This window comes from Stenella coeruleoalba (assembly GCF_951394435.1).
Source record: "Stenella coeruleoalba genome assembly, chromosome: 2".
NCBI lineage: Eukaryota > Metazoa > Chordata > Mammalia > Artiodactyla > Delphinidae > Stenella > Stenella coeruleoalba.
Genome location: NC_137147.1, coordinates 61782209 through 61809025, shown reverse-complemented (window position 1 = coordinate 61809025; position 26817 = coordinate 61782209). Strand labels below are relative to the sequence as shown.

General features: G+C 38.1%; 1 protein-coding gene and 1 long non-coding RNA gene across 5 annotated transcripts in view; one reads left to right on the top strand and one right to left on the bottom strand.

Moving 5' to 3' along the window:
• The first annotated feature begins 1835 nt into the window (after positions 1-1835).
• Positions 1836-26294, top strand: LOC307179774. Of its 2 annotated transcripts, XR_013825548.1 has the most exons (4): positions 1836-1980; positions 3658-3821; positions 6964-7207; positions 26031-26294. It is a non-coding gene; the product is annotated as an uncharacterized lncRNA (long non-coding RNA). The 2 variants fall into 2 exon arrangements; XR_013825549.1 differs by lacking the exon at positions 26031-26294 and having other exon boundaries at positions 6964-7573.
• MBIP (MAP3K12 binding inhibitory protein 1) overlaps positions 5966-26817 on the bottom strand; it is a 35344-nt gene continuing 14492 nt past the window's right edge. Inside the window, exons 8-9 of one of the 3 annotated variants that reach the window (XM_079909360.1) lie at positions 22699-22737; positions 5966-6608 (exon numbers count right to left, since the gene is read on the bottom strand). In XM_079909360.1, the coding sequence (XP_079765486.1) occupies positions 6501-6608; positions 22699-22737 (147 nt within the window). In that variant the 3' untranslated portion in view covers positions 5966-6500. The remainder of the gene's footprint in view (positions 6609-22698; positions 22738-26817) is intronic. The other 2 variants (XM_079909359.1, XM_079909358.1) reach the window with 2 other exon arrangements.

The window sequence follows — 26817 nt, the reverse complement described above, 5'->3', positions numbered from 1 at the left end:
TCATATTATGAATAATTTACAGAAGTATAAAGGGATAGCCTAATTTAAAACTTTAAAAAGAATTTTAACACAGTAAACACAATTTTTATTTCATTTTTTTTTTTTTGGCTTTGAAGTTATATATACTTGAAATGAGTAATGTCAGTTGAAGGTAACTAACGGCTCATTACCTGCCATGCATGAACCTGGAATATATCCATCTTGTTAATTGTGACTCCAGATTTCAAATACGTTTCTCTTAGGTTCTGGGTTATCATTACTCTGGTTCTTCTTGCATGTGCATTACCAAAATGCAATACTTTAAAAAACTTTGACATAATTTTTTGAAGGATGGCAATGATTGGAAAACATTTTTGATTTAAAAGTACAAATTAGAATAAGTCCAGTAATTTTTTCATTTCTACATCATTTATTTACTTTCAATCACATTTGTGTACATACCTGTCTTCAGCATATTTCACTTAGGAACTATGTCAAGTAAATTTTGGTGCCTAAACATCATAAAAGGTGAAAGAATACTGCCAAACTATCTACTTAGCAAAATTAGATGGTCCAGGTCCTTGTCGTAAAATATTGCATGATGAAGCGCTTCCTGTTGAGTAAGTGGATGAGAACACCATATTTGCTTGTTGTCCTTAGAAATGTATGGTTCACTCATCCATTCTTGAGTTTGAGAAAACTCATTTAGAATATGCACCTGAAGACTCATGGTCTGAGGTTTTCCCTACATGATCAGTTTCATCACATCATTAGGATCTAGACTGTCCTCTCTTTGCATTCACCTTCTGATTCTCTTAATAATTGTGAAAATTCCTCCGTTAATGTTCTCCTACTTGCCATTATGGTCAAAATGAAAAATTCTAAACTCTCAACTGTACTACTCATTGAAAGCCTTTTAAAAAAAAAGAAAGACTCAAAAGCTGGTGTCTTTCCAGAATTTTATACCTTCTCAAAAGATGATGTTAATACTGGGGGCAATGCGATATGAAAACTAAGGATGAAGTAATAGTGATCATTTATTGTAAAATAATTACATGGGTATAATTAATTAGTAATGATTAAATAATTCCTGAGCTAATGAAATATCTCAAAAGATGTAGGAAAAATTGAATAAAATTAAGTCACTGAGATTCCATAATGTATCTTAGAGTTATAAAAGGGTCCAATGGACATGCATAGGGATTGAAAGATATAATGAATTTTATTATATTTTTAAAAAGTAGATTTTCTCGGGCTTCCCTGGTGGCGCAGTGGTTGAGAGTCTGCCTGCCGATGCAGGGGACATGGGTTCATGCCCCGGTCTGGGAAGATCCCACATGCCGCGGAGCGGCTAGGCCCGTGAGCCATGGCCACTGAGCCTGTGCATCCGGAGCCTGTGCTCTGCAACGGGAGAGGCCCCAACAGTGAGAGGCCCATGTACCACCAAAAAAAAAAAAAAAAAAAAAAAAAGTAGATTTTCTCTTTATCCCTGGGAGAATATTAAGAAAAAGTAAAAGTCATGAAATCAATCCTTATAGTTAGTTGCTCAAAACAAAAACTAAAATTTTGTCCAGTGGACCCAGATGGTGTCTCTAGGGTTAACAATCATAAAACGTTTTCAGTTAAAGTAACAGGCAAAAAGGTACTTCTTAAAGAACTAAAAACTTTATAAAGCGGCAGAGATCACAGGGGCAGAGTTCCCAGCCCATGCTTTCTTTCCCCATAGGGCTGGGCAAGTGTGGCTATTTTTGTCTTCTAGATCCTAACACTCAAGCCAAAGATAACTGGCCCAAGTGTGGACAGCTGACCCAAGTTGAGAATATGAGTTCCTCTTTTTCCAGGTTTTGAATCATATGAAACAAACACGGGACACCGGAACCAAAGGGCTACGTCTAAGCTAACAGCACCATGGAGCCCAAAGTCTCGAGCAAAATCAAACTGCAAAGAGGCAGGAAAGAAGACATCTTTCAGAGAAGCCAAGCTACAGACAGAGTGAAGCAGGTATGCAGAATCCAGACAACATGCCCCAGTGCGGGCAAGAGGGTAACCAATCCTGGTTGAACTTCCTGCAATTTGAATTATTCACGTTCTTTATTACAACACCCCTTTACTTAAGTCAGAATTGGTTTTCTGTTTCTTGGAAACAAGAAATCCCTAAAACGGAAATCAGTGCCAGGAATAGGATTGTAATAGGCTCTGTGTAGAACTAGCTGTGGAGTTAAGGCAGAGGGATGGGGTGAAGGCAGGGGTGAGAGAGAGAATTCCCAATTCCATAGAAAACGGGTGGCATAGAGGTAAGAGGTGGCAAAATACCTAAACAACTGCCCCAAATCTCTTGGGCCCAAGCCACATGTCACTAAAGCCACAGCTTCAGATTTAAGTAATCAAATGTTGAAATGGAGGAATGTGTTAATTCCCTTTGGACATAATTTAAAAAGTCAGTGGCAACGAGTTTTCTGTACCAGGTTGTCGGGCTAAAAGTAAATAGGAAAAAGCAGGAAATTACATATCTATGTTTCATAAAGGGAATTCTTTTCTGCTGAGATTGTTGAAGGTAAGATCCGGATATTATTCATGAATTTAGAAAAGCTCAGGGCTCAGGAGCCTAGCAGTTGAAAGGAGGATAGCTAGACTAGTTGGGGAAGCTCAGCCCTTTTCCACAGGATGAACCCCCAGCCCCCAATTTCCAAACCCTAGTAAAACACGTCCCTAGATTGGAATGTAACCTGTGGAGGGGAGGGATTTTTAAGGGCAGACTAGGGAAGAAGTGCTTCCTGTCCTACAATCCAATCCTCTTTCAAGTCACTTTTCCTCCTTTATTCTCTTGAGAACAGAGCCATTAAGAATAATGGGGTCTAAGAAGAGCTGAATAACAAAAAGTCCTGAAGGAATGGTCATTAGGTGGCCTGGTGATTAAGAGAGCAAGCTTACTCGCTCCCCGGTCCACCCCAGAAATTCTTGGCATCACCTTTTAGTCAGTGATGCACTCAAGAAAGACAACGATTGAAAGCCCACTGAAATACTGGGTAGTTATCACCAGAAGAACGGGTCTTAAACAAGCAACTACACCAACTCACGCCAACGGCCTCTTCTGGAGGCTCCGACTCAAGCAGAAAAGGATGCTGGCACCAGACATTACTTGCTGTAGACAGGAGGACTCTCTAATGTCCTTCAGAAGAGTAAGTCTGAAGGATAACAGAAAAAGGAAATCCTTCTAATGGCCAGATCCTAGGACTGTCAGACATGACTTAGGAACATATTCTACTGCTAACAGCCAAGAAACAGATTTGTGGTATTTATTTAGGGGCAGACTAGTGACCAGTATGTGATCCTGTTTTCTAGGTTTCTTCCCCACCTCTATCTAAGTCATCCTCCTTTTCTAATCGATAATTTTTGCTGAGGTTTTTCCTACTGTATTGCTGATGTGATCGTAGTACCATGTGCCAATAAACCCAGAGGTCATTCTGTCTGGATGGTGGTTACAAGCACTGGATAGAGACTGAAGGGCAGACATTTGTTGCTGTACCTATAATACTGGATGACATTAGGCAAGATTATCTTGAAGGATAAGTTTGTTCTGCCGAGAAGAAATATAGTGGTAAGACATTAGTGGAAACAACTTGTCCACATGCAGTTCTTGGGAATGATTTTAAAGTCCCATTTTTTTTTTTTTACCAGGTGACCCCATTTTCAAGGATTCCACAAACATGGTACAAGACTGTGTGTACAGTGCATATTCCTATGAAGAGGTCCTGCCCCATCATCCTGGCCACAACTGACTGAGACCCCTGATGACATTGAGATTCAGTTTCTGAAGGACCTGAACTAAGATACAAAGACAGGTAAGCAGGCAAGGGTCAATGGAGTTGCGAGGCTCTATAGAGCTGGGCTCAGAGTGTGCACCATGGAAGTTCAAAGGCATGAACAAGCCAAGGTGATGGAGACAGGGCTAACATGTCACCCATGTGAGGAAGCAGAAATGAAGAGGCCTTCAGAGAAACCAGTTCACAGAGAGAGAATAAAGCAGATGCATAGATGCTTATGTGTAAGAGAAAAAGAATGAGGAAGACAGAGGGAAAGAGACACAGAGGGAGAGGGAGAGCAGAAAAAAAGGAGGGTAGGGGACAGAGACAGAAGCAGAGCCAGAGGCAGCTAGAGACACAGAGAAAGAGATGAACCAAACCACTGGTAACCTTCTGGATGCCACACTGTCAAGCTATACTTCCTGCAATTAAATTCCAGATTTCTGATGCTTTTTACCAATTCTGCTTTACAAGCTATTTTAGGTAGATTTCTGATTCTTGCAACCAATTATTGAGCTAAACATCTGCTCCTTGATTATACCTGCTTTAAAAAAAACTTTTTTTACTGCAGTATAGTGGATTTATAATATTGTGTTCCAGGTGTACAGAAGTGATTATTTTTGCAGATTATATTCCAATATAGATTATTACAAGATAATGGGTATAATTCCCTGTGGTATACAGTAAATCCTTGTTGCTTATCTATTTTACACATAGTTTCTGTTAATGCCATACCCCTAATTTGTCCCTCCTCACTTCCCCCTCACCTTTGATGACGGCAGGTTTGTTTTCTAGGTCTGTCTGTTTGTGTTTTGCATATTACATTCATTTGTAATTTTTAGATTCCACATGTAAGTGATGTCATAAGTATTTGTCTTTCTCTGTTGGACTTCACTAAGCATGATATTCTCTAGGTCCACCGTGTTGTTCCAAATGGCAGTTATTTCATTTTTATGGCCAGGTAATATTCCACTGTGTGTATCTACCACATCTTCTTAAGCCAATCATCTGTTGATGGGCACTTAGGTTGGTTCCATTTCTTGGCTATTGTAAATAGTGCTGCTATAAACATTAGGATGCATGAATCTTTTTAAATTAGTGTTTTTGTTTCCTCTGGATATATACCCAGGAGAGGAATTACTGGATCATATGGCAGTTCTATTTTTAGTTTTTTAAGGAACCTCCCCAGTGCTGCACCAATTTACATCCCAACCAACAGTGTATGAGGGTTCCCTTTTCTCCACACCCTCTCCATCATTTATTGTTTGTAGATTTTTTGATGCTGGCCATTCTGACTGGTGTAAAGTGATACCTCATTGTAGTTTTGATTTGCATTTCTCTGGTAGTTAGTTGAGAAATGATGTTGAGTATCTTTTCATGTGCCTGTTACCCATCTCTGCCTTCAGAAAAATGTCTATTCAAGTCTTCTGCCCATTTTTTGATTGGATTGGGTTTTTTTGATAGAGTTCTATGAGCTGTTTAAATAGTCTGAATATTAACCCCTTGTCAGTCGCATCGTTTGCAAGTATCTTCTCCCATTCTGTATGTTGTCTTTTTGTTGATGGCTTTCTTTGCTACACAAAACTTACAAGTTTAATTAGGTCCCATGTGTTTATTTTCGCTTTTATTTCTTCTGTATTGGGAGACTGATCCAAGAAAATATTGCTACAATTTATGTCAAAGACTGTTTCACCTATGTTCTCAGAGTTTTATGGTTTCATGTCTTATATTTAGGCCTTTTAACCATTTTGAGTTTACTTTTGTATATTGTGTGAGGGAATGTTCTAATTTCATTCTTTTCCATGTAGCTGTCCAGTTTTCCCAGCACCACTTGTTGAAGAGACTGTGTTTTCTCTGTTGTATATTCTTGCCTCCTATGTCATAGATTAATTGATCATAAGTGTGTGAGTAGTAGCTGCATCTTTTAAATGTTTAGTTTGCAACTATGGAAATATATGTGCTGCCTAATATAAAACTGGGGCACTCCAAAAAGGTGAGGCTCTCAAGGGAGAGGAACTATATAAGTTGTAACATCTTAACTACTTTCCAAAGACACACTTGGTTTTAGTCAATAGTAATAATAGCTAACATTTACTAAGCACTTCTTTTAGGCCAGTTTCAAAAGCTGTACATGTATGATTTCAACTACTGTTCATAACAAATGTAGGATATATTATCCTACATTTTACAGCTAAGGAAATAGATTAAGGTCACACAGTCTAAAGGGATAAAAGGTATGGTCTACTATTTAGATTAAATTGACACTTGGAAAAGAATATATGCATTCATTTAAAACTCACTTCAAATTTTTATTGAATGCCTATTATGTACAAAGTACTGGTTTAAACTAAAACTGGTTAGTATCAATGTTACAAATATAAAGTCTTCTTAAATAACACTATTCAAAATAAATCTTCCTTTCTGTGGTAAACACACACATACACATGAAGATGTACTTTCAAATTAAGTTTTTCAATTTCCAAAATACCTCCTTTAAAACAGAAGGGAATAAATTCCAACATTGCTATTTTCAATGCATTAACTATTTTAAAGTACACTGGAATATTTGAAGATTGCTTGCTGCAAAGTGGACTCACATGAAAATAAACCTTGCTTTCAGAGGGACGTCTACATTAATACACTGCAATTAATTAAATGGCTATGTAAGTAAGTTATACACACATATCTAAAAAAGTAAAATGACAACAGAGGAGTTTTTCATGGAAGGTGATGCGTCACCATAGATTCTGCTTCTCTTGATTTTCTGAGCAGAGCTTGCTTGAGGGCACTAATTTTCTCATCAAGTTCAGCCAGTGAATAGTTCTGCTGTAAACAATAACAAATTGCTGAAGTATCTTAATGCAGATGAAGTTCTAAATGTACTATAAATATATAAAAATCCAAAAGCATGGTAAATACCTTTTTCTCATGAGAATTTAAAAACTGAACTATATATTAATGTTGACTATACTATAAATTTAAAGGCATAAAATAACAAGGCTTAAATATTTCTTACTTTTGCTTTTCTAATGACTAAGCTCTCCTGGAACTTTTATACTTTTTGAAAGGATTGTAAAAACATTTTTTCAACTGACTGACTATTCTCATAATCAATAGTTAAAAAAAAAGTATTTAGGACTAGTTTAACTGCTTAAAATAACTAGAAATTCTCTTTTGATAGATTAACTGCAATCAACTACCTCTCCTGGAAAAAATGGATACTCTCAAATATACTCAAAATTTTACCATCAAAAAATAAGGAGAGGGGGATCAAGATGGCAGAGGAGGAGGATGTGGAGCTCACCTCCCCACACAAACACATCAAACATACATCTACATGTGGAACAGTTCTCATGGAAAACTAACTGGAACCTGGCAGAAGAACTGTACAACCAAAGCTTCAAGGAAGATCTCTACAAAACCAGGTACGACAGAAAATAAAACACATCAGGTCAGGACCTGTGCCCCTGGGAGGAATATGTAAGGAAGAGAAGGTTTGCATGGGTGGACCCTGGCATTGGGGAGCAAGCAGGTTAGGCCACAATCCTGAATTCCGGTCCTGGGGTCCTGCACAGGGGTGAGAAGTGCCCTTGCCTGCTGGGAAATCCACTGGGACAGACAGAAGGACTGGAGAAACCTAGACTCTACCCAGGAGGAGTACGTGTGCTGGCTTCCCAATAATCAGGGTGGAGAGAGCCTTGCACTGGTGGATGCTGCCTCATTACACTTCCCAATCTGAAGGGGTGTACACCCCCGGCCCTGTTCACTCCACACCACAGACTGAGAGGTCTGGGCCAACTGAACACTGGGAAAAAGACTTGGTCTAGCGATGCAGAGACAGAACAGGGTGCCTAGAGTATGATCCGGGTGGGGCAGGGGCAGCCATTGTCAGAGCACTCAGGAACACAGTGGTTCATCTCCTAGCGAGAGTGCCTTGGAATGTCCAGTCCACACTGCAGCTTAGTGCTAGATTCTAAGAGAAGACTGCCACAGAGGCAGCCCAGATCTCAGGCAGCAGTGCAGCCACCTCAATTCCTGCAGTCACAACACTCCTCCATGCCACACCTTTGCACTAGATCCGGGACGAATACAGTAGAGGAAAACACGTAGCCTTGGGCTGCTTCTAAGCAGAACCACAAACACCTACACAGGCAGTACATAGGTTCTCTCTGACTGCACTGGGCCTCACTTGCTTCAGCAATCACCTCCTTGGGGCAGGGCACACACTCAAGGGCAAAGAAGCCTGATCTAACCCAACCCTCTCGGCTTCTACAACAACTGTGAAATAGACCCCACCCTTGACAGGGCAGTGACAGCAACAGCAGAGAGAAAGCCCTGCCTCACACCCTGCACAGGCTTTAGATACCAACCACAACCCCTATTAAGGGGATAATGGCCAGCACACCCAGAGGAAAGACATGGCTGTCATCCATACTAAAACCATCCCTTGCACCAAAGACACTGGATACAGTTTACACAGAAATGTCCCCACGTAGAAACAATCCTTCAAGGAAACAATCCTTCAAGAAGACCACAGTAGATAACTTTCTGCCTCTATGAATTTAGAAGAAAGTTAAGTAAAATATATAAAACAAATACTAACAGACATAAAAGGAGAAGTTGACTATAATGCTAGGAGACTTTAACAGCCCACTGACATCAAAGGACAGCTCATCCAGACCGGAAATCAGTAAGGCAACAGAGGTACTAAATGACACAATATACCAGTTGGACTTAATTGATTTCTACAGGATGCTACATCCAACAAACCCAGAATACACATTCTTTTCAAGCACGCATGGAATGTTCTCTAGGATAGACCATAAGGCCACAAAACAAGCCACAACAAATTTAAGAGGACAGAAATTATTTCAAGTATCTTTTTTACTGAAAATGGTATGAAACTAGAAATCAACCACAGAGACAAAAACAGGAAAAGGAGAATAAAAAACATGCACTAAAAAACCAGTGGATGAATGATGAAATCAAAGAAGAAATCAAAAAATACCAAGACAAACAAACAGAAATGAAAAACACAACTTTACAAGATCTATGGGATGCAACAAAAGCAGTTCTAAGAGGGAAGTTCATAGGGATATAGGCCTTCCTCAAGAAAGAAAAATCCTAAACAACCTAACCTACCAGCTAAAATAATTAGGAAAAGAACAAACAAAACCCAAAGTCAACAGAAGACAGGAAATAATCAAGATGAGAGGAAATAAATAAAAGAGGTCAAACAAAAATACAAAATATCAATAAAACCAAGAGGTGGTTTTTTTTAAAAGATGAACAAAATCGACAAACCTCAAGCCAGGTTCCCCAAGAAAAAGAGGACCCAAACAAAATACAAAATGAAGAGATATAACAACTGATACCAAATACTATGAACAGTTATATGCCAACAAATTGGACAAACTAGAAGAAACGGACAAGGTTCTAGAAACACAGCTGCCAAAACTGAGTCAAGAGGAAACAGATAATTTGAACAGACCAATCACTAAAAGTGAAATAGAATCTCGAATTAAAAAAAAAAACACAAAACTCCCTGCAAACAGAAGTCCAGGACCAAACGGATTCACTGGGGAATTCTACCAAACATAGAAAGAAGAACTCATACCTATCCTTCTCAAAGAGGAGGGAACTCTCCCAAATTCATTCTATGAGGCCACCATCACCCTGATGCCAAAACCAGAAAAAGACACTATAAAATAAGAAAATTACTGGCCAATATTTCTAACAAATATAGATGCAAAAGCCTCAACAAAATATTAGCAAACCGAATCCAACAATACCTTCAAAGGATCATGCACCATGATCAAGTGGGGTTCATACCACAGTCACAAGGATGGTTCAACATATGCAAATCAATGTGATACACCACATTAACAAAAGGAAAGACAACACATGATCATCTCAATAGATGCAGAAAAAGCATTTGAAAAAATTCAACATCTATTCATGATAAAAACTCACAAAGTGAAAATATCTCACCATAATAAACGGCATTTATGACAAACCCACAGCCAACAGAATATTCAAGGGTGAAAATCTCAAAGCCTTCCAGCTAAATTCAGGAACGAGCCACTGATGCCTACTCTTACCACCTCCATTTAACATACTATTAGAAGTCCTACCACAGCAATCAGACAAGAAAAAGAAATAAAAGGTATCCAGATTGGAAGTGAAAATTAGAACTGTCACTATTTGCAGATGACATGGTACTCTACGTAGAGAACCCTGAAGTCTCCACACAAAATCTATTAGAACTGATAATGAATTCAGTAAGGTAGCAGGATATGAGATTAATATAAAGAAATCTATTGCATGTCTTTACACTAATAATGAAATATCAGAAAAAAATTTTTAAAGGCCCATATAAAACCATGTCGAAAACAAAAAACCAAAACAAAAAAAACCTAGGAATAACTTAACCAAGGAGGTGAAAGACCTATATGCTGATAAAATGGCCATACTTCCCAAGCAATCTACAGACTTAATGCAATCTCCATCAAAATACCTATGACACTTTTCACAGACCTAACACATAAACCTAAAAGTTACATGGAAACACAAAAGATCCAGAATTGCCAAAGCTCTCCTGAAGGAAAAGAACAAAGCTGGAGGTATAATACTTCCAGACTTCAAACTATACTAAAAAGCTACAATAACCAACACAGCTCTGTATTGGCAAAAAAACAGACAAATAGATCAATGGAACAGAACAGAGAACTCAGAAATAAACCAATGCACCTATGGGCAATTGATCTACAGACCAGGGAGGTAAGAATACACAATGGAAAAAAGACAGGTTTTTTTTGGTGGGGAGAATGACAGACTCCAGGAAGGCTAAAGCCAAGGACTACTTCCCAGTACTTCCGCTGCCAGTGTCCGTGTCCCTGTGGTGAGCAACAACTGCCCCCCACCCATGCAGGAGACCCTCCAAAACTAGCAGCCATGAGGCTGACACAGTCTTGGTGCTCTGAGCAGGTGTCAGGCCTGTGCCTCTAAGGTGGGAGAGCCGAGTTCAAGACATTGGTCCATCAGAGACACCCTGGTCCCACATAATATAAATCAGCGAGAGCTCTCCCAGAGATCTCCATCTCAACACTAAGACCCAGCTCCACTCAACGACTAGCAAGCTCCAGTGCTGGACAACCCATGCCAAACAACTAGCAAGACAGGAAAACAACACCACCCATTAGCAGAGAGGCTGCCTAAAATCATAATAAGTTCACAGACACCCCAAAACACATCACCAGATGTACTTCTGCCCATCAGAAAGACAAGATCCAGCCTCATCCAACAGAACACAGGCACCAGTCCCCTCCACCAGGAAGCTTACACAACCCACTGAACCAAACTTACTGAAGGGGGGCAGAGACCAAAAACAACGGAAACTACAAACCTGCAGCCTGTGAAAAGGAGACCCCAAACACAGTAAATTGAGCAAAATGAGAAGACAGAGAAACGCAGAGCAGATGAAGGAGCAAGGTAAAAACCCACCAAACCAAACAAACGATGAGGAAATCTACCTGAAAAAGAATTCAGCATAATGATAGCAAAGATGATTCAAAATCTTGGAAATAGAATGGAGAAAATACAAGAAACGTTTAACAAGGAACTAGAAGAACTAAAGAGCAAACAATGATGAACAGCAGAATAAATGAAATTTAAAATTCTCTAGAAGGAATCAATAGCAGGTTAACTGAGGCAAAACAGTTAAGTGACCTGGAAGATAAAAGAGTGGAAATAACTAGTGCAGAGCAGAATAAAGAAAAAAGAATGAAAAGAATTGAGGACAGTCTCAGAGACCTCTGGGACAACATTAAACACACCAACACTCGAATTATAGGGGTCCCAGAAGAAAAAGAGAAAAAGACACTGAGAAAATATTTGAAGAGATTATAGTTGAAAACTTCCCTAATATGGGAAAGGAAAATAGCCAGTCAAGTCCAGGAAGCGCAGAGTCTCATACAGGATAAATCCAAGGAGAAAGATGCCAAGACACATATTAATCAAACTATCAAAAATTAACTACAAAGGAAAAATATTAAAAGCAGCAATGAAAAAAACAACAAATAACATACAAGGGGATCCCCATAAGGTTAACAACTGATCTTTCAGGAGAAACTCTGCAAGCCAAAAGGGTGTGGCAGGACACATTTAAAGTGATGAAAGGGAAAAACCTACAACCAAGATTACTCTACCCAGCAAGGATCTCATTCAGATTTGAAGGGGAAATCGAAGGCTTTACAGACAAGCAAAAGTTAAGAGAATTCAGCACCACCAACCCATCTCTACAACAAATGCTAAAGGAACTTCTCTAGGCAGGAAACAAAAGAGAAGGAAAAGACCTACAATAATAAACTCAAAGCAATTAAGAAAATGGTCATAGGAACATACATATTGATAATAACCTTAAATGTAAATGGATTAAATACTCCAGCCAAAAGACATACACTGGGTAAATGGATAAAAAAACAAGACCCGTACATATGCTGTCTACAAGAGACCCACTTCAGACCTAGGGACACATACAGACTGAAAGTGAGGGGATGGAAAAAGATATTCCATGCAAATGGAAAACAAACAGAGCTGGAGTAGCAATTCTCATATCAGACAAAATAGACTTTAAAATAAAGACTATTACAAGAGACAAAGAAGGACACTACATAATGATCAAGGGATCGATCCAAGAAGAAAATATAAAAATTGTACATATTTATGCACCCAACATAGGAGCACCTCAATACATAAGACAAATGCTAACAGCCAAAAAGGGGAAATCGATGGTAACAAAATAATAGTAGGGAACTTTAACACCCAATTTTTACCAATGGACAGATCATCCAAAATGAAAATAAATAAGGAAACACAAGCTTTAAATGATACATTAAACAAGATGGACTTAATTGATATTTCTAGGACATTCCACCCAAAAACAACAGAATACACTTTCTTCTCAAGTGCTCATGGAACATTCTCCAGGATAGATCATATCTTGGGTCACAAATCAAGCCTTGGTAAATTTAAGAAATTTGAAATCATATCAAGTATCATACCTGACCACCATGCTATAAGAATAGATATAAATTACAGAAAGAATTCTGTAAAAAATACAAACACATGGAGGCTAAACAATACACTACTAAATAACCAAGAAATCACTGAAGAAATCAAAGACAAAATCAAAAAACACCCAGAAACAAATGACAATGAAAACACGACAACCCAAAACCTATGGGATGCAGCAAAAGCAGTTCTAAGAGGGAAGTTTATAGCAATACAATCCTACCTCAAGAAACAAGAAACAACTCAAACAACCTAACCTTACACCTAGAGCAACTAGAGAAAGAAGAACAAAAAACCCCCAAATTAGCAGAAGGAAAGAAATCATTGAGATCAGATCACAAATAAATGAAAAAGAAATGAAGGAAATGATAGCAAAGATCAATAAAACTAAAAGCTGGTTCTTTGAGAATATAAACAAAATTGATAAACCATTAGCCAGGCTCATCAAGAAAAAAAGGGAGAAGACTCAAATCAATAGAATTAGAAATGAAAAAGGAGAAGTAACAAATGACACTGCAGAAATACAAAAGATCATCAGAGATTACTACAAGCAACTATATGCCAATAAAATGGACAACCTGGAAGAAATGGACAAATTCTTAGAAGTTCACAACCTGCCAAGGCTCAATCAGGAAGAAATAGAATATATGAACAGACCAATCACAACCACTGAAGTTGAAACTGTGATTAAAAATCTTCCAACAAACAAAAGCCCAGAACCAGATGGATTCACAGGCGAATTCTATCAAACATTTAGAGAAGAGTGAACACCTATCCTTCTCAAACTCTTCCAAAATATAGCAGAGGGAGGAACACTCCCAAATTCATTCTACAAGGCCACCATCACCTTGATACCAAAACCAGATAAGAATGTCACAAAGAAAGAAAACTACAGGCCAATATCACTGATGAACACAGGTGCAAAAATCCTCAACAAAATACTAGCAAACAGATTCCAACAGCACATTAAAAGGATCATACACCATGATCAAGTGGGGTTTATTCCAGGAATGCAAGGATTCTTCAATGTATGCAAATCAATCAATGTGATAAACCATATTAACAAATTGAAGGATAAAAACCATATGATCATCTCAATAGATGCAGAGAAAGCTTTTGACAAAATTCAACACCCATTTATGAGAAAAACCCTGCAGAAAGTAGGCATAGAGGGAACTTTCCTCAACATAATAAAGGCCATATATGACAAACCCACAGCCAACATCATCCTCAATGGTGAAAAACTGAAAACATTTCCACTAAGATCACGAACAAGACAAGGTTGCCCACTCTCACCACTCTTATTCAATATAGTTTTGGAAGTTTTAGCCACAGCAATCAGAGAAGAAAAGGAAATAAAAGGAATCCAAATCGAAAAAGAAGAAGTAAAGCTGTCACTATTTGCAGATGACATGATACTATACATAGAGAGTCCTAAAGATGCTACCAGAAAACTACTAGAGCTAATCAATGAATTTGGTAAAGTTGCAGGATACAATATTAATGCACAGAAATCTCTTGCATTCCTATACACTAATGATGAAAAATCTGAAAGTGAAATCAAGAAACACTCCCATTTACCACTGCAACAAAAAGAATAAAATATCTAGGAATAAACCTACCGAAGGAGACAAAAGACCTGTATGCAGAAAATTATAAGACACTGATGAAAGAAATTAAAGATGATACAAATAGATGGAGAGATATGGAGAGATATACCATGTTCTTGGATTGGAAGAATCAACATTGTGAAAATGACTCTACTACCCAAAGCAATCTACAGATTCAATGCAATCCCTACCAAACTACCACTGGCATTTTTCACAGAACTAGAACAAAAAATTTCACAATTTGTATGGAAACACAGAAGACCCTGAATAGCCATAGCAATCTTGAGAACGAAAAATGGAGCTGGAGGAATCAGGCTCCCTGACTTCAGACTATACTACAAAGCTACAGTAATCAAGAGAGTATGGTACTGGCACAAAAACAGAAAGATAGATCAATGGAACAGGATAGAAAGCCCAGAGATAAACCCCCGCACATATGGTCACCTTATCTTTGATAAAGGAGGCAGGAATGTACAGTGGAGAAAGGACAGCCTCTTCAATAAGTGGTGCTGGGAAAACTGGACAGGTACATGTAAAAGTATGAGATTAGATCACTCCCTAACACCATACACAAAAATAAGCTCAAAATGGATTAAAGACCTAAATCTAAGGTCAGACACTATAAAACTCTTAGAGGAAAACATAGGCAGAACACTCTATGACATAAATCACAGCAAGATCCTTTTTGACCCACCTCCTAGAGAAATGGAAATAAAAACAAAAATAAACAAATGGCACCTAATGAAACTTAAAGCTTTTGCACAGGAGAGGAAACCATAAACAAGAGGAAAAGACAACTCTCAGAATGGGAGAAAATATTTGCAAATGAAGCAACTGACAAAGGATTAATCCCCAAAATTTACAAGCAGCTCATGCAGCTCAATATCAAAAGAACAAACAACCCAATCCAAAAATGGGCAGAAGACCTAAACAGACATTTCTCCAAAGAAGATATACAGATAGTCAACAAACACATGAAAGAATGCTCAACATCATTAATCATTAAGGAAATGCAAATGAAAACAACAATAAGGTATCACCTCACACCAGTCAGAATGGCCAGCATCAAAAAATCTACAAACAATAAATGCTGGAGAGGGTGTGGAGAAAAGTGAACACTCTTGCACTGTTGGTGGGAAGGTAAACTGATACAGCTACTATGGAGAACAGTATGGAGGTTCCTTAGAAAACTAAAAATAGAACTACCCAGCAATCCCCCTACTGGGCATATACCCTGAGAAAACCATAATTCAAAAGGGGTCATGTACCACAATGTTTATGGGAGCTCTATTTACAATAGCCAGGACATGGAAGCAACCTAAGTGTTCATCGACAGATGAATGGATAAAGATGTGGCACATATATACAATGGAATATTACTCAGCCATAAAAAGAAATGAAATTGAGTTATTTGTAGTGAGGTGGATGGACCTAGTCTGTCATACAAAGTGAAGTAAGTCAGACAAAAACAAATACCGTATGCTAACACATATATACGGAATCTAAAGGGAAAAAAAATCATGATGAAGATCCTAGGGGCAGGACAGGAATAAAGATGCAGATGTAGAGAATGAACTAGAGGACACACGGTGCGGAAGGTTAAGCTGATACGAAGTTAGAGAGTGGCATGGACTTATATACACTACCAAATGTAAAATAGATAGCTAGTGGGAAGCAGTCACATAGCATAGGGAGATCATCAGCTCAGTGCTTTGTGACCAGAGAGGTGGGATAGGGAGGGTGGGAGGGAGACGCAAGAGGGAGGAGATATGGGGATATATGTATGTGTATAGCTGATTCACTTTGTTATAAAGCAGAAACTAACACACCATTGTAAAGCACTTATACTCCAATAAAGATGTTAAAAAAAAAGAAAAAGAAAAAAGACAGTCTCTTCAGCATGTGGTGCGGGAAAGCTGCACAGCTATATGTATATCAAGTCACTCCCCCACACCATATAGAAAAGTAAACCGAAAATAGTTTAAAGCCGTAAATATAGGACATGACACCAATAAAACTCCTGGAAGAAAAACACAGGCAAAACATTTTTCAGCCATAAATCACAGCAATTTCTTAGATCAGTCTCTCAAAGCAAAAGAAGTAATAGTAAAAATAAACAAGACCTAATCAAACTTAAAAGCTTTTGCATAGCAAAGGAAATCATCAACAAATTATAAGACAACCAACATATACTGCAGAGAGAAGACCAGCCCAGAGCATTTGGCTTTGAAGCCCAGCAGGGATGGCTTTTGGGAATCCCACAGGGTTGGGGAAATAAAGACTTCACTCTTAAAGGGCACATACAAAATTTCACACACTCTAGGATCCAGAGCAGAATCAGAAATTTGACAGGAGCCTGGGTCAGACCAACCTTCTGATCTTGCAGAGTCATCCAGAGAGACAGAAATTAGTTGTAGCTCACCCTGGTTACACAGCCACTGGCTGGTGGGCCAGCCATTTTTAGAAGCCTGTTCTAACATGTGGACAACACTGGTGCTAGCAAGTGGTATTGTGGAATCCTCCCTCTAGATTATTAGCCGCAGGACCCAGCCCCGTTCTAGCTCAGCAGCCTGTAGGCACCAGTGCTGGGATGCCTCAGGCCAAAGCAACTAAATGGGCCGGGACACAGCCCCACTCACCAGCAGACAGGCTGCCTTAAGACCTCCTCAGCCAATGGCTACCTCTGGACACAGCCCTGGCAACCAGAGGATCCAGGACCCAGCTCCACCCACAAGTGGGCAGGCACCAGTCCCAGAAACCCCTGGGCCCCGGCCCTGCCCTGGAAGCCCGCTTTAACCTCTGAACCAGTCTCACCCACCAAGGGACAGACACCAACCACAAGAAAACCACAGCTCCACAGCCTGCATACCCAGACTGCCTACCAGTAGGCCACACTTTAAACTGGGACCAGCTTGGCCCTGCCCAGTAGCAGGCCAACACAAGCTTCAGGATGTCCTGGATGCCACACTCAACTGTGTCAGGAACTGGCCCCACCCACCAGTGATGCAACACTAGCTCTGGGTCGCCTTGGCCATAGAATTAAGACTCCAGGACCTGGCTCTGCCTGCCAGTAGGTCAGCACTAGCTGCAGGACCTGGATTCACCCACCATGTGCAGGCAACAGCCCTGGAGTGTCCTGGAACTTGACTCCAGCCACCAGTGGGGCAAAATTAGCTCCAGGGTTACCTGGGGTTCTGCAGTCAGCCACCGTGTGACCCAGTCCCACCAACCTGTGGTTGGCAGCCTCCACACAAGGCAGGGCCTGGCAGCCAACCAGACTAGGGGCCAACCAAGCCTACTAGTCCACCCACATAGCCAGCCGCAACAGAAGGACCCATGCAGCCCTCATAGGGGGAACCCCTAGAGCACATAGCTCAGGTAACAAAAGGCCAATTCTCCATTGTTGGGAAACATAACCAACCACCAGATACATAAAAGTAAAAACAGCAACTCAGGCAAAATGAGACAACAAAGGAACATGTTCCAGACAAAAGAACAAGATAAAACACGAGAAGAACTAAGTGAAGTGGAGACAGGAAATCTACCTGAGAAAGAGTTCAGGTAGTGATTGTAAATATGACCAAAGAGCTCAGGAGAAGAATGGATGCACAGAGAGAGAAGTTAGAAGTTATTAACAAAGAGTTAGAAAACATAAAGAACAACCAAACAGAGATGAAGAATACAATATCTGAAATGAAAAATACACTAGAAGGAATCAACAGTAGACTAAATGAAAGAGAGGAATGGATCAAGTGAGCTGGAATACAGAGTAGTGGAAATCATTGATGGTGAAGAAACAAAAGAAAAATGAATGAAAAGAAATGAGGACAGCTCAGGAGACCTCTGGGACAACACTGAGCACACTAATGTTTGCATTATAGGGGTCCTAGAAGAAAAGAGAGAAAAGGGCCGAGAACATATTTGAAGACATAATAGCTGAAAACTTCCCTAATCTGGGAAAGGAAACAGACATCCAAGTCTAGGAAGCACAGAGAATGCCACTCAGGATTAACCCAAAGAGGAACACACCAAAACACACTGTAATTAAAATGGCAAAAATTAAAGTTAAAAGTAGCAAGGAAAAAGCAACAAGTTACATAAAAGGGAATTCCCTTATGGCTTTCAAGTGATTTTTCAGCAGAAAGTCTGTAGATCAGAAAGGAGTTGCATGATATATTTAAAGAGATAAAAGGGGAAAACCTACAACCAAGAATACTCTATGCAGCAACGCTCTTGTTCAGATTTGATGGAGAGATCAAAAGCTTTACAGACAAGCAAAAGCTAAGAGTTCAGCAGCACCAAATAAGCTTTACAAGAAATGTTAAAGGAGTGTCTAGAAGCAAAAACAAAAGGCCACAAATAGAAATGTGAAAATTACAAAAGGAAAAGGCTCATCAATAAAGGGAAACATACAGTAAAGGTAGTAAATCATCCATGCACAAAGACAGTAAGAAGGTTAAAAGACAAAAGTAGTAAAATCGTCTAACATCCACAATAAACAATTAAGGGATACACAAAAAAATCAGATGTAACAATATGACATCAAAAACAGTAATCATGAGGGAAAGAGAGGACAAAGGCAGGGTTGTTAAAATGCATTTGAAATAAGAGATCAACAACTTAAAACAATCATGTATATATGTGTGTGTGTGTGTGTGTATATATATATATATATATATAGTCTGCTATATAAAAACCTCATGGTAACCACAAACCAAAAATCTGTAATAGATATATACACAGAGAAGAAAGACAAATCCAAATATAACACTAAAGACAGTCATCAAGTCACAAGAAAAAAAAAAGCAAACAAAAATTACCTACAAAAAACAACCCCAAAACAATTAACAAAATGTCAACAAGTACATATCAATAATTACTTTAAATATAAATGGACTAAATGCCACAATCAAATGACAATGGCTAAATGGATAAAAAGCAAGACCTCTATATATGCTGCCTACAAGAGACTCACTTCATATCTAAAGACTCACACAGACTGAAATTGAAAGGATGGGAAAAGGTAGTCCATGCACATGGAAATCAAAAGAAAGCTGGAGTAGCAATATTTATATCATACAAAATAGACTTTAAAATAAAGACTGTTCCAAGAGACAAAGAAGGACATTACATAATGATCAAGGGATCGATCCAAGAAAAAGATTTAACAATTGTAAATACATATGCACCCCAGCATAGGAGCACCTAAATACATAAAGCAAATATTAACAGACATAAAAGGAGAAATTGACAGTAACACGATAATAGTAGGGGACTTTAACACCCCACTTATATCAACAGACAGATCACCCAGATAGAAAATCAATAAGGAATCACTGGCCTTAAATGACACATTGGACCAGAAGAACTTATTCATATACAGAGAACATTCCTTCTGAAAGCAGCAGAACACACATTCTTTTTAAGTGCACATGAACAGACTCCAGGATAGATCACAGCTAAGCTACAAAACAAGCCTTGGTAAATTTAAGAAAATTGAAATCATATCAAGTATCTTTTCCAACCACAACACTATGAGACTAGAAATCAACAACCAAACAAAAAAATCACCTGCAAAAGACACAAACACATGGAGCCTACTAAAAAAACAATATGCTACTAAATAACCAATGGATCACTGAAGAAATCAAAGAGGAAATAAAAAAAAATACCTGCCGACAAATGATAACGAAAATACAACATTCCAAAATCTGTGGAATACAGCAAAATCAGTTCTAAGAGGGAAATCTACAGCAATACAAGGTTATCTCAGGAAACAAAAACCTCAAATAAACAACCTAAACCTTACATCTATAGCAACTAGAAAAAGAACAAACAAAACTCAAAGTTAGTAGAAGGAAATAAATCATAAAGATCAGAGTAGAAATAAATAAAATAGAAACAAACCAAAAAAATCAATAAAATAGGTAAACCTTTAGCTAGACTCATCAAGAGAAAAGAGGGCCCAATCAATAAAATCAGAAATGGAAAAGGAGAAGTTACAGCCAACGCCACAGAAATACAAAGAATCATAAGAGACTACTATGAAAAACTATATGCCAAAATGGACAAATTCCTAGAAATGTACAATTTCCCAATACTGAACCCAGAAGAAATAGTACCAATATCAACAGACCAATTACCAGTAATGAAATTGAATCAGTAATTTTAAAAATCCCCAACAACAAAAATCCAGGACAAGATGGCCTCAGAGGTGAATTTTACTAAACATTTAGAGAATTAACACCTATCCTTCTTAAACTACTCCAAATAACTGCAGAACTTCCAAACTCATTCTACAAGGCCATCATCACCCTGATACCAAAACCAGACAAAGATACTACAAAAAAAGAAAATTACAGGCGAATATCACTGATGAACACAGATACAAAAATCCTGAACAAAATACTGGCAAACCAAATTCAACAATATATTAAAAGGATCATATACCATGATCAAGTGGGATTTATCCTAGAGACGCAAGCATTTGTCAATATCTGCAAATCAATGTGATACACATTAACAAACTGAATAAAAACCATATGAACATCTCAATAGATGCAGAAAAACCTTTTGACAAAATTCAACATTTATGATAAAAACTCTCCAGAAAGTGGGCATAAAGGGAACATACCTCAACATAATGAAGGTCATATATGACAAGCCTGCAACTAACATCATACTCAATGGTGAAAAGCTGAAAGCATTTCCTCTAAGATAAAAGGATGTCCACTCTCACCACTTTTATTCAACATAGTATTGTAACTCCTAGTCACAGCAAAAAAAAAAAGAAAAAAGAAAAAAGAAAGAAAGAAAAGGAATCCAAAGTGGAAAGGAAGAAGTAAAATTGTCACTGTTTGCAGATGACATGACACTATACACAGAAAATCCTATGGGTGCCACCAAAAAACTAGTAGAGCTAATCAATGAATTTGGTAAAGTTGCAGGATACAAAACTAATATATATAAATCTGTTGAATTCTACATATTAACAATGAATTATTAGAAAGAAATTAAGGAAACAATTCCATCAAAAAGAAGAAAATACCTAGGAATAAACCTACCTAAGGAGGTAAAAGACTTGTACTTAAGAAAACTATAAGACACTGATGAAAGGAACTGAAAACAACATAGATGGAAAGATATACCGTGTTCATGGATTGAAAGAATTAATATTGCTAAAAGACCATATTACAAGGCAATCTACAGATTCAATGCAATCCCTATCAAAATACCAATGGCATTTTTCACAGAACTAAAATGAATAATCTTAAAATTTGTATGAAACCACAAAAGACTGAACAGCCAAACAACAAAGCTGGAGAAATCAGGCTCTATGACTTCAGACTGTACTACAAAGCTACAGTAATCAAAACAGTATAGTACTGGCGCAAAAAACAGACACATAGATCAGTGGAACAGAATAGAAAGCCCAGAAATAAACCCACACACCTATGGTCAATTAATCTACAACAAAGGAGGCAAGATTATACAATGGAGAAAAGACAGCCTCTTTGATAAGTAGTGCTGGGAAAATTGGACAGATACATGTAAAAGAATGAAATTAGGACATTCTCTAACACCATATACAAAAATAAACTCCAAATGTATTAAAGACCTAAATGTAAGACTGGAAACCATACAACTTTTAGAGGAAAACATAGGTGGAACATTCTGATATAAATCACAGCAATAATTTTTTGGATCTGTCTCCTAAAACAAAGGAAATAAAAGCAAAAATAAACAAATAAGGCTCTATTAAACTTAAAAGCTTTTGCACAGAAAAGGAAACCATCAACTAAATGAAAAGACCTACTGAATGGGAGAAAATATTTGCAAATGATATGACTGATAAGGGATTAATATTCAAAATACATAAACAGCTCTCACAACTCAACAGCAAAAAACAAACATCCCAATCAAAAAATGGGGCAGAAGGGAAGGGATGAGATTTAAATTACTTGAGCATTTATTATTTTTCAGCATTTTGTAACTGATATTTTCTTCTACAATTAACATCTGGATAGATTTTAATACTTATTTGGCCCATCTGAGTCATTCCACACGCTTAAAATTATTTCTCTAATTCAACACATTAATTTATGTTGCTCTTTTTTTTTTCAGTCCTTAAATCCACAAACAAGTCCACAACCACAGTAGAAACTTTTATTAATAAGAAAGGTATAAAACCAATCAAACTATTTCAGAAACAAAATAAAAATGTAGTAACTTACTTGAGGTGGTTGAACTTTTCTTCTTTTTCCAGAAAAGTGCTAGATTAAAAGTAAAAAAATAATAAGTAATCAATGCTTAGAAAATCTAAACAATTTTCCATTATAGAATAGTGAACAAAATAAGGAGAACCCTGGCAGAAATAAAGCCCACAAAGTCACCTAGCACTATCTGTAACTAATATCTGCCTTTTTCTACTTTGGAAGTTACCCTCCAGAGATGGTATTAAAAGTATACAATAGTAACATCACAGCAACATGCTTGTCCCTGACTACACACACTTACCCATTAATTCCCAGCTTCTAATGAGGCTGAGTGATTGTGGAAAGAGGTGCTCTGTGGATTTCCTACTTAGTTTCCTTTCTTTAACATTTCTATCCCAGGATATTGAACAAGTGAAGCAGCAATAGACAGAGGGAAACAGAATTTAGAATACCAGGCAAAGGGGTGAAAACACACACATACACACACACCCTTGATTGACTATAAGGGACACTGTGGTTGTCTAAGTGAGCAGCTGTCTACTGTTCCTCTATGTGACTCAGAGGAATACTGATTCCACCCCACTGGTCTTGTCAGTGACCAAAATGGGCATGGGCCCAATTCTGGCCAATAATTAAGGAGAGTCAGCTGGGGATTAAGGGGAGAACTTCTGGAAGAAACTTCCTCACTTCTAAGAGAAAGCCCTCAAAGGAGGCAGTTCTTCTGGACACTGCTGTTATCTGGTTAGGACACCAGAAAGCACTGTAGCTATCTTGCCATCTGCCTGGGGAAAGAGCCAACACCAAACAGAGCTGAGAGGGGAAAGAGCTCAGTTCTTTGACAATCATGATTTAGCCCAGTAAATCAATTTACCCTGAAGACTGCATTCTGCTGAGCTTCACATTTTATAAGATTATTTCCATACTGTTAGAACCAGTTTGAGTATAAACTTCTATTACTTGAAGCTGATAACATTCTCACCAACACACTGCTGTGTGTTTTTTAAACCCTGACCTAATGAATTATTTCTAGACTTTGTTCTTAGTTTCACAGAACCACAAGCTCTTGAATGGCAAATTAGTGTATTAGTACATCTGACAAAGAAACTGTCAACATAGGTGGCAAAATTTTCTCTTGAACATTTGTGACCACTGTGATTTACAAGAGAAAGTAAAAATCCTGATTTTCCTTTGTGTCAAAAGCTATTTTCAAAGAATACTGAGGTATGCCTCTTATCAGTAGTTTATAATAAGTGGGAAATCAGTTAAGTGTTGGAATTATTAAATATGGGGAAGAAAGTGCCTATATAAACATGCTCCTTCCTGTGCCAAACTGAGCTGGATACCTGTGGTGGGGCCTATGGGCAGGTAAGGGCTTAATGATTAATTTGGTCACTACTCAGTCGCCTACCTTCCCACAAGGTGGTTTTTTACACCCTGATGAAAATATACTTCCCCTTGTTTTCCTAACAGCTTAATCTGTAAAATATGGACAGTTTCCATGTCATTGAGCAATCAGATTATTAATATATCATGAAACCAAAGTGAAAAGTATCACAACAAGGACATCAGTGGTTCAATGACTTAAAAACAGTACAGTGCGGCCTTTGGGGGCTTATTTTAGGTCTGAGCAGAATATTTCAACACGCTGAACACTTAGAAACATATCTGTTGTGGATACACTGGACCAGCTTTAACATTTATTCTGTTTGGGTACAAGGAAATCTCAATGTAAAAGGCAGAAATTTTAACAAGTCTTGGTACCTGAGAGAAAATATTTGAGAGCACAACACACTAAACAGCTGGACAGAGATAATTAAAAATTGTCTCTACTCTCCCACTATTTTAAGTTAGCAGGTAATTTATAGCTACATTTATAATGCCTGTGTCCCAAAGAGAAGGTGATTAAACACATACATGAGGTTCAGAAAACCCATGCTCTAAGAAAACTCAGTGGTAAGGAGGCCTTTTTCATGACCAACCCCCTTCCTTACTTCTAATCAGTTTTAAAGGGTAACCAATTGCTAAGGGTTACAGATGGAGTGCCTTAAATGTTTCTTCCCTTCTAGTCCCACTGCCCTGATTAGACCTTCATTTCTCCCTGGTATGGACAATGACATGTTTCCTAAACTACTTTCTTTGACTCCGAACTCTCTCCAACTCACAACTTCACAATGTCACCAGACAGAAACCCATTCTAGGTTTCTTTCGCAAAGACTTAACTGTGCCCCAATGACACTGGAATTACAAACAGGTTAATGTGACCTTCAAGGCCCTCCAAAATGTGTTTGCAATTTAATTTTCCAGCCAGACCCACTTGTTCACCTCACGCTACAGGCCCACCATGACCTTCACGTGTAAACGGCCTGCATGCATGAAGCTCACGTGGCCTTCAGGGCTCCTTCTTCCCACGCTTCCCTTTAGAACCGGGACTTAACCATTACAGACTAGAGTTAAGATTCCACCTAGTCAGTGCTTTCGAACAAAGTTAACATACTTTAAAAGTCCAGTAATTAACTATCAGCCAGGTCCTATCCATTCATTCGCACATTTATTCCATGCCTACTACACTCTGTGTTCAAAGATGAACAAGACACAGTTCCTGCCCTTCAGAGGCTGAAAACATAGTGTGAAAAATAGATGTGTAAACATATAAGTCATAAGTGCTATAAAATGAACAAAGTGCTGTGGAAATATACCTGTGAAGAACATTACACTTACTGTTTTCAAGGATCATAATTTAAAATCAGTAAGTAATTCTCTGGAAATACTCATAAAATTGTATCTTTTAAATGGTATGTTAAGCAATGCCCTTAAAATTTTTAAAACATTACCACATTCAAATTTTTCCATGTTGAATGTGATGGGTAAAGATCTTAAAACGTGCAACAAATACTAACTTTGTTGTAATTCGTGCTTTACATACATTAACTTTTTTTTGAATTTTATGTCTGTTTCATAAATGAAAAGAACTTTACATAATCTAGGTTTTTTTTAGGAACAAAATACAATTTATATCTTTTCTCTGTTAATGTTTCTCTTTTCATATGCTGTGCTTCAAGGTTACCCAAGATAATCTCTATCCAACTGTGTTTAGAATTCATCTACATGTGAACCTGGATTAGACACATTTCAGTTAAAAACTTTTCATAAATTCAATTTCTAACAAAAGTTCAATCCTTAGGAAATTTAATAGGCTCAATCTTCCCTTACTTTCTAACTTTAGAAGCTACATATCTAGTCTTTTCCGTAGACTTCTGAGGAATAGATACGTAAAACTATGCAATTGCCATGCATGTACTCCCAGCAAGAGAAAGGTAAGAGCGGTGAATAATGTGCTATGTCGTCTGCAGGGTGTGTGTTCATCTCCTCTCACGCGCAAGGACAATCCTAGAGCTGGCTCCATTCTGAGCGAGAAGCGCAGCTCCTAGAGATGGCACATTCATCTGTTATGGAAGGGTGGGTATGAAATCTTTGCCTTTGGGTCTGAATATGTACCATACATATTCATAGGCCTTAAGGACAGAGTCAATCTGAATGTTTAAACCATTGTCAGTGTTTTGTGCTTGTTGCTTAGTATTAATTTGTGTATGTCATTTCCGATACTAATCCAGAAGTGATCCTTCTAATCAAATATAGATTGTTTAATATATTTGGAACTATTCTTTTAAAGCACTAGTTTTGTTACAGATACGACAACCCAACACATCCATGCCAATCCTGTTTACATTTATCACACTTCCTGCCCCTGAAGTTAGTTTCAGACCTTAGGCCTCTGAAAGTCTCAGTGTTCTTACCAATTCTATGTTCTCACCTCTACACTGTCTCTCCCAACTATCTCAAGTGTAAGTCCTACATTTTGAAAAGCTTACCCGATATTTCTATCTGCATAGCCTGCTATGACTCTAAGTTCACATTTCACCCAAAAATCTCTCTCTCCAGATTTTATTTCTACCAATGATGGTATCATTTTTCCAACCAGAAACTGGACTCATTCTTGCTCCATGTCTCTTTCCATATTCAATCAATTATCAATATTTGCCAACCTTTCTTTCCTACTGTCTATGGCACTAATCCTTTCTATTCTCACTCTCATGTCCTTGTTTCAGGATCTCAGTTCACATCTAAACTAGTATAATA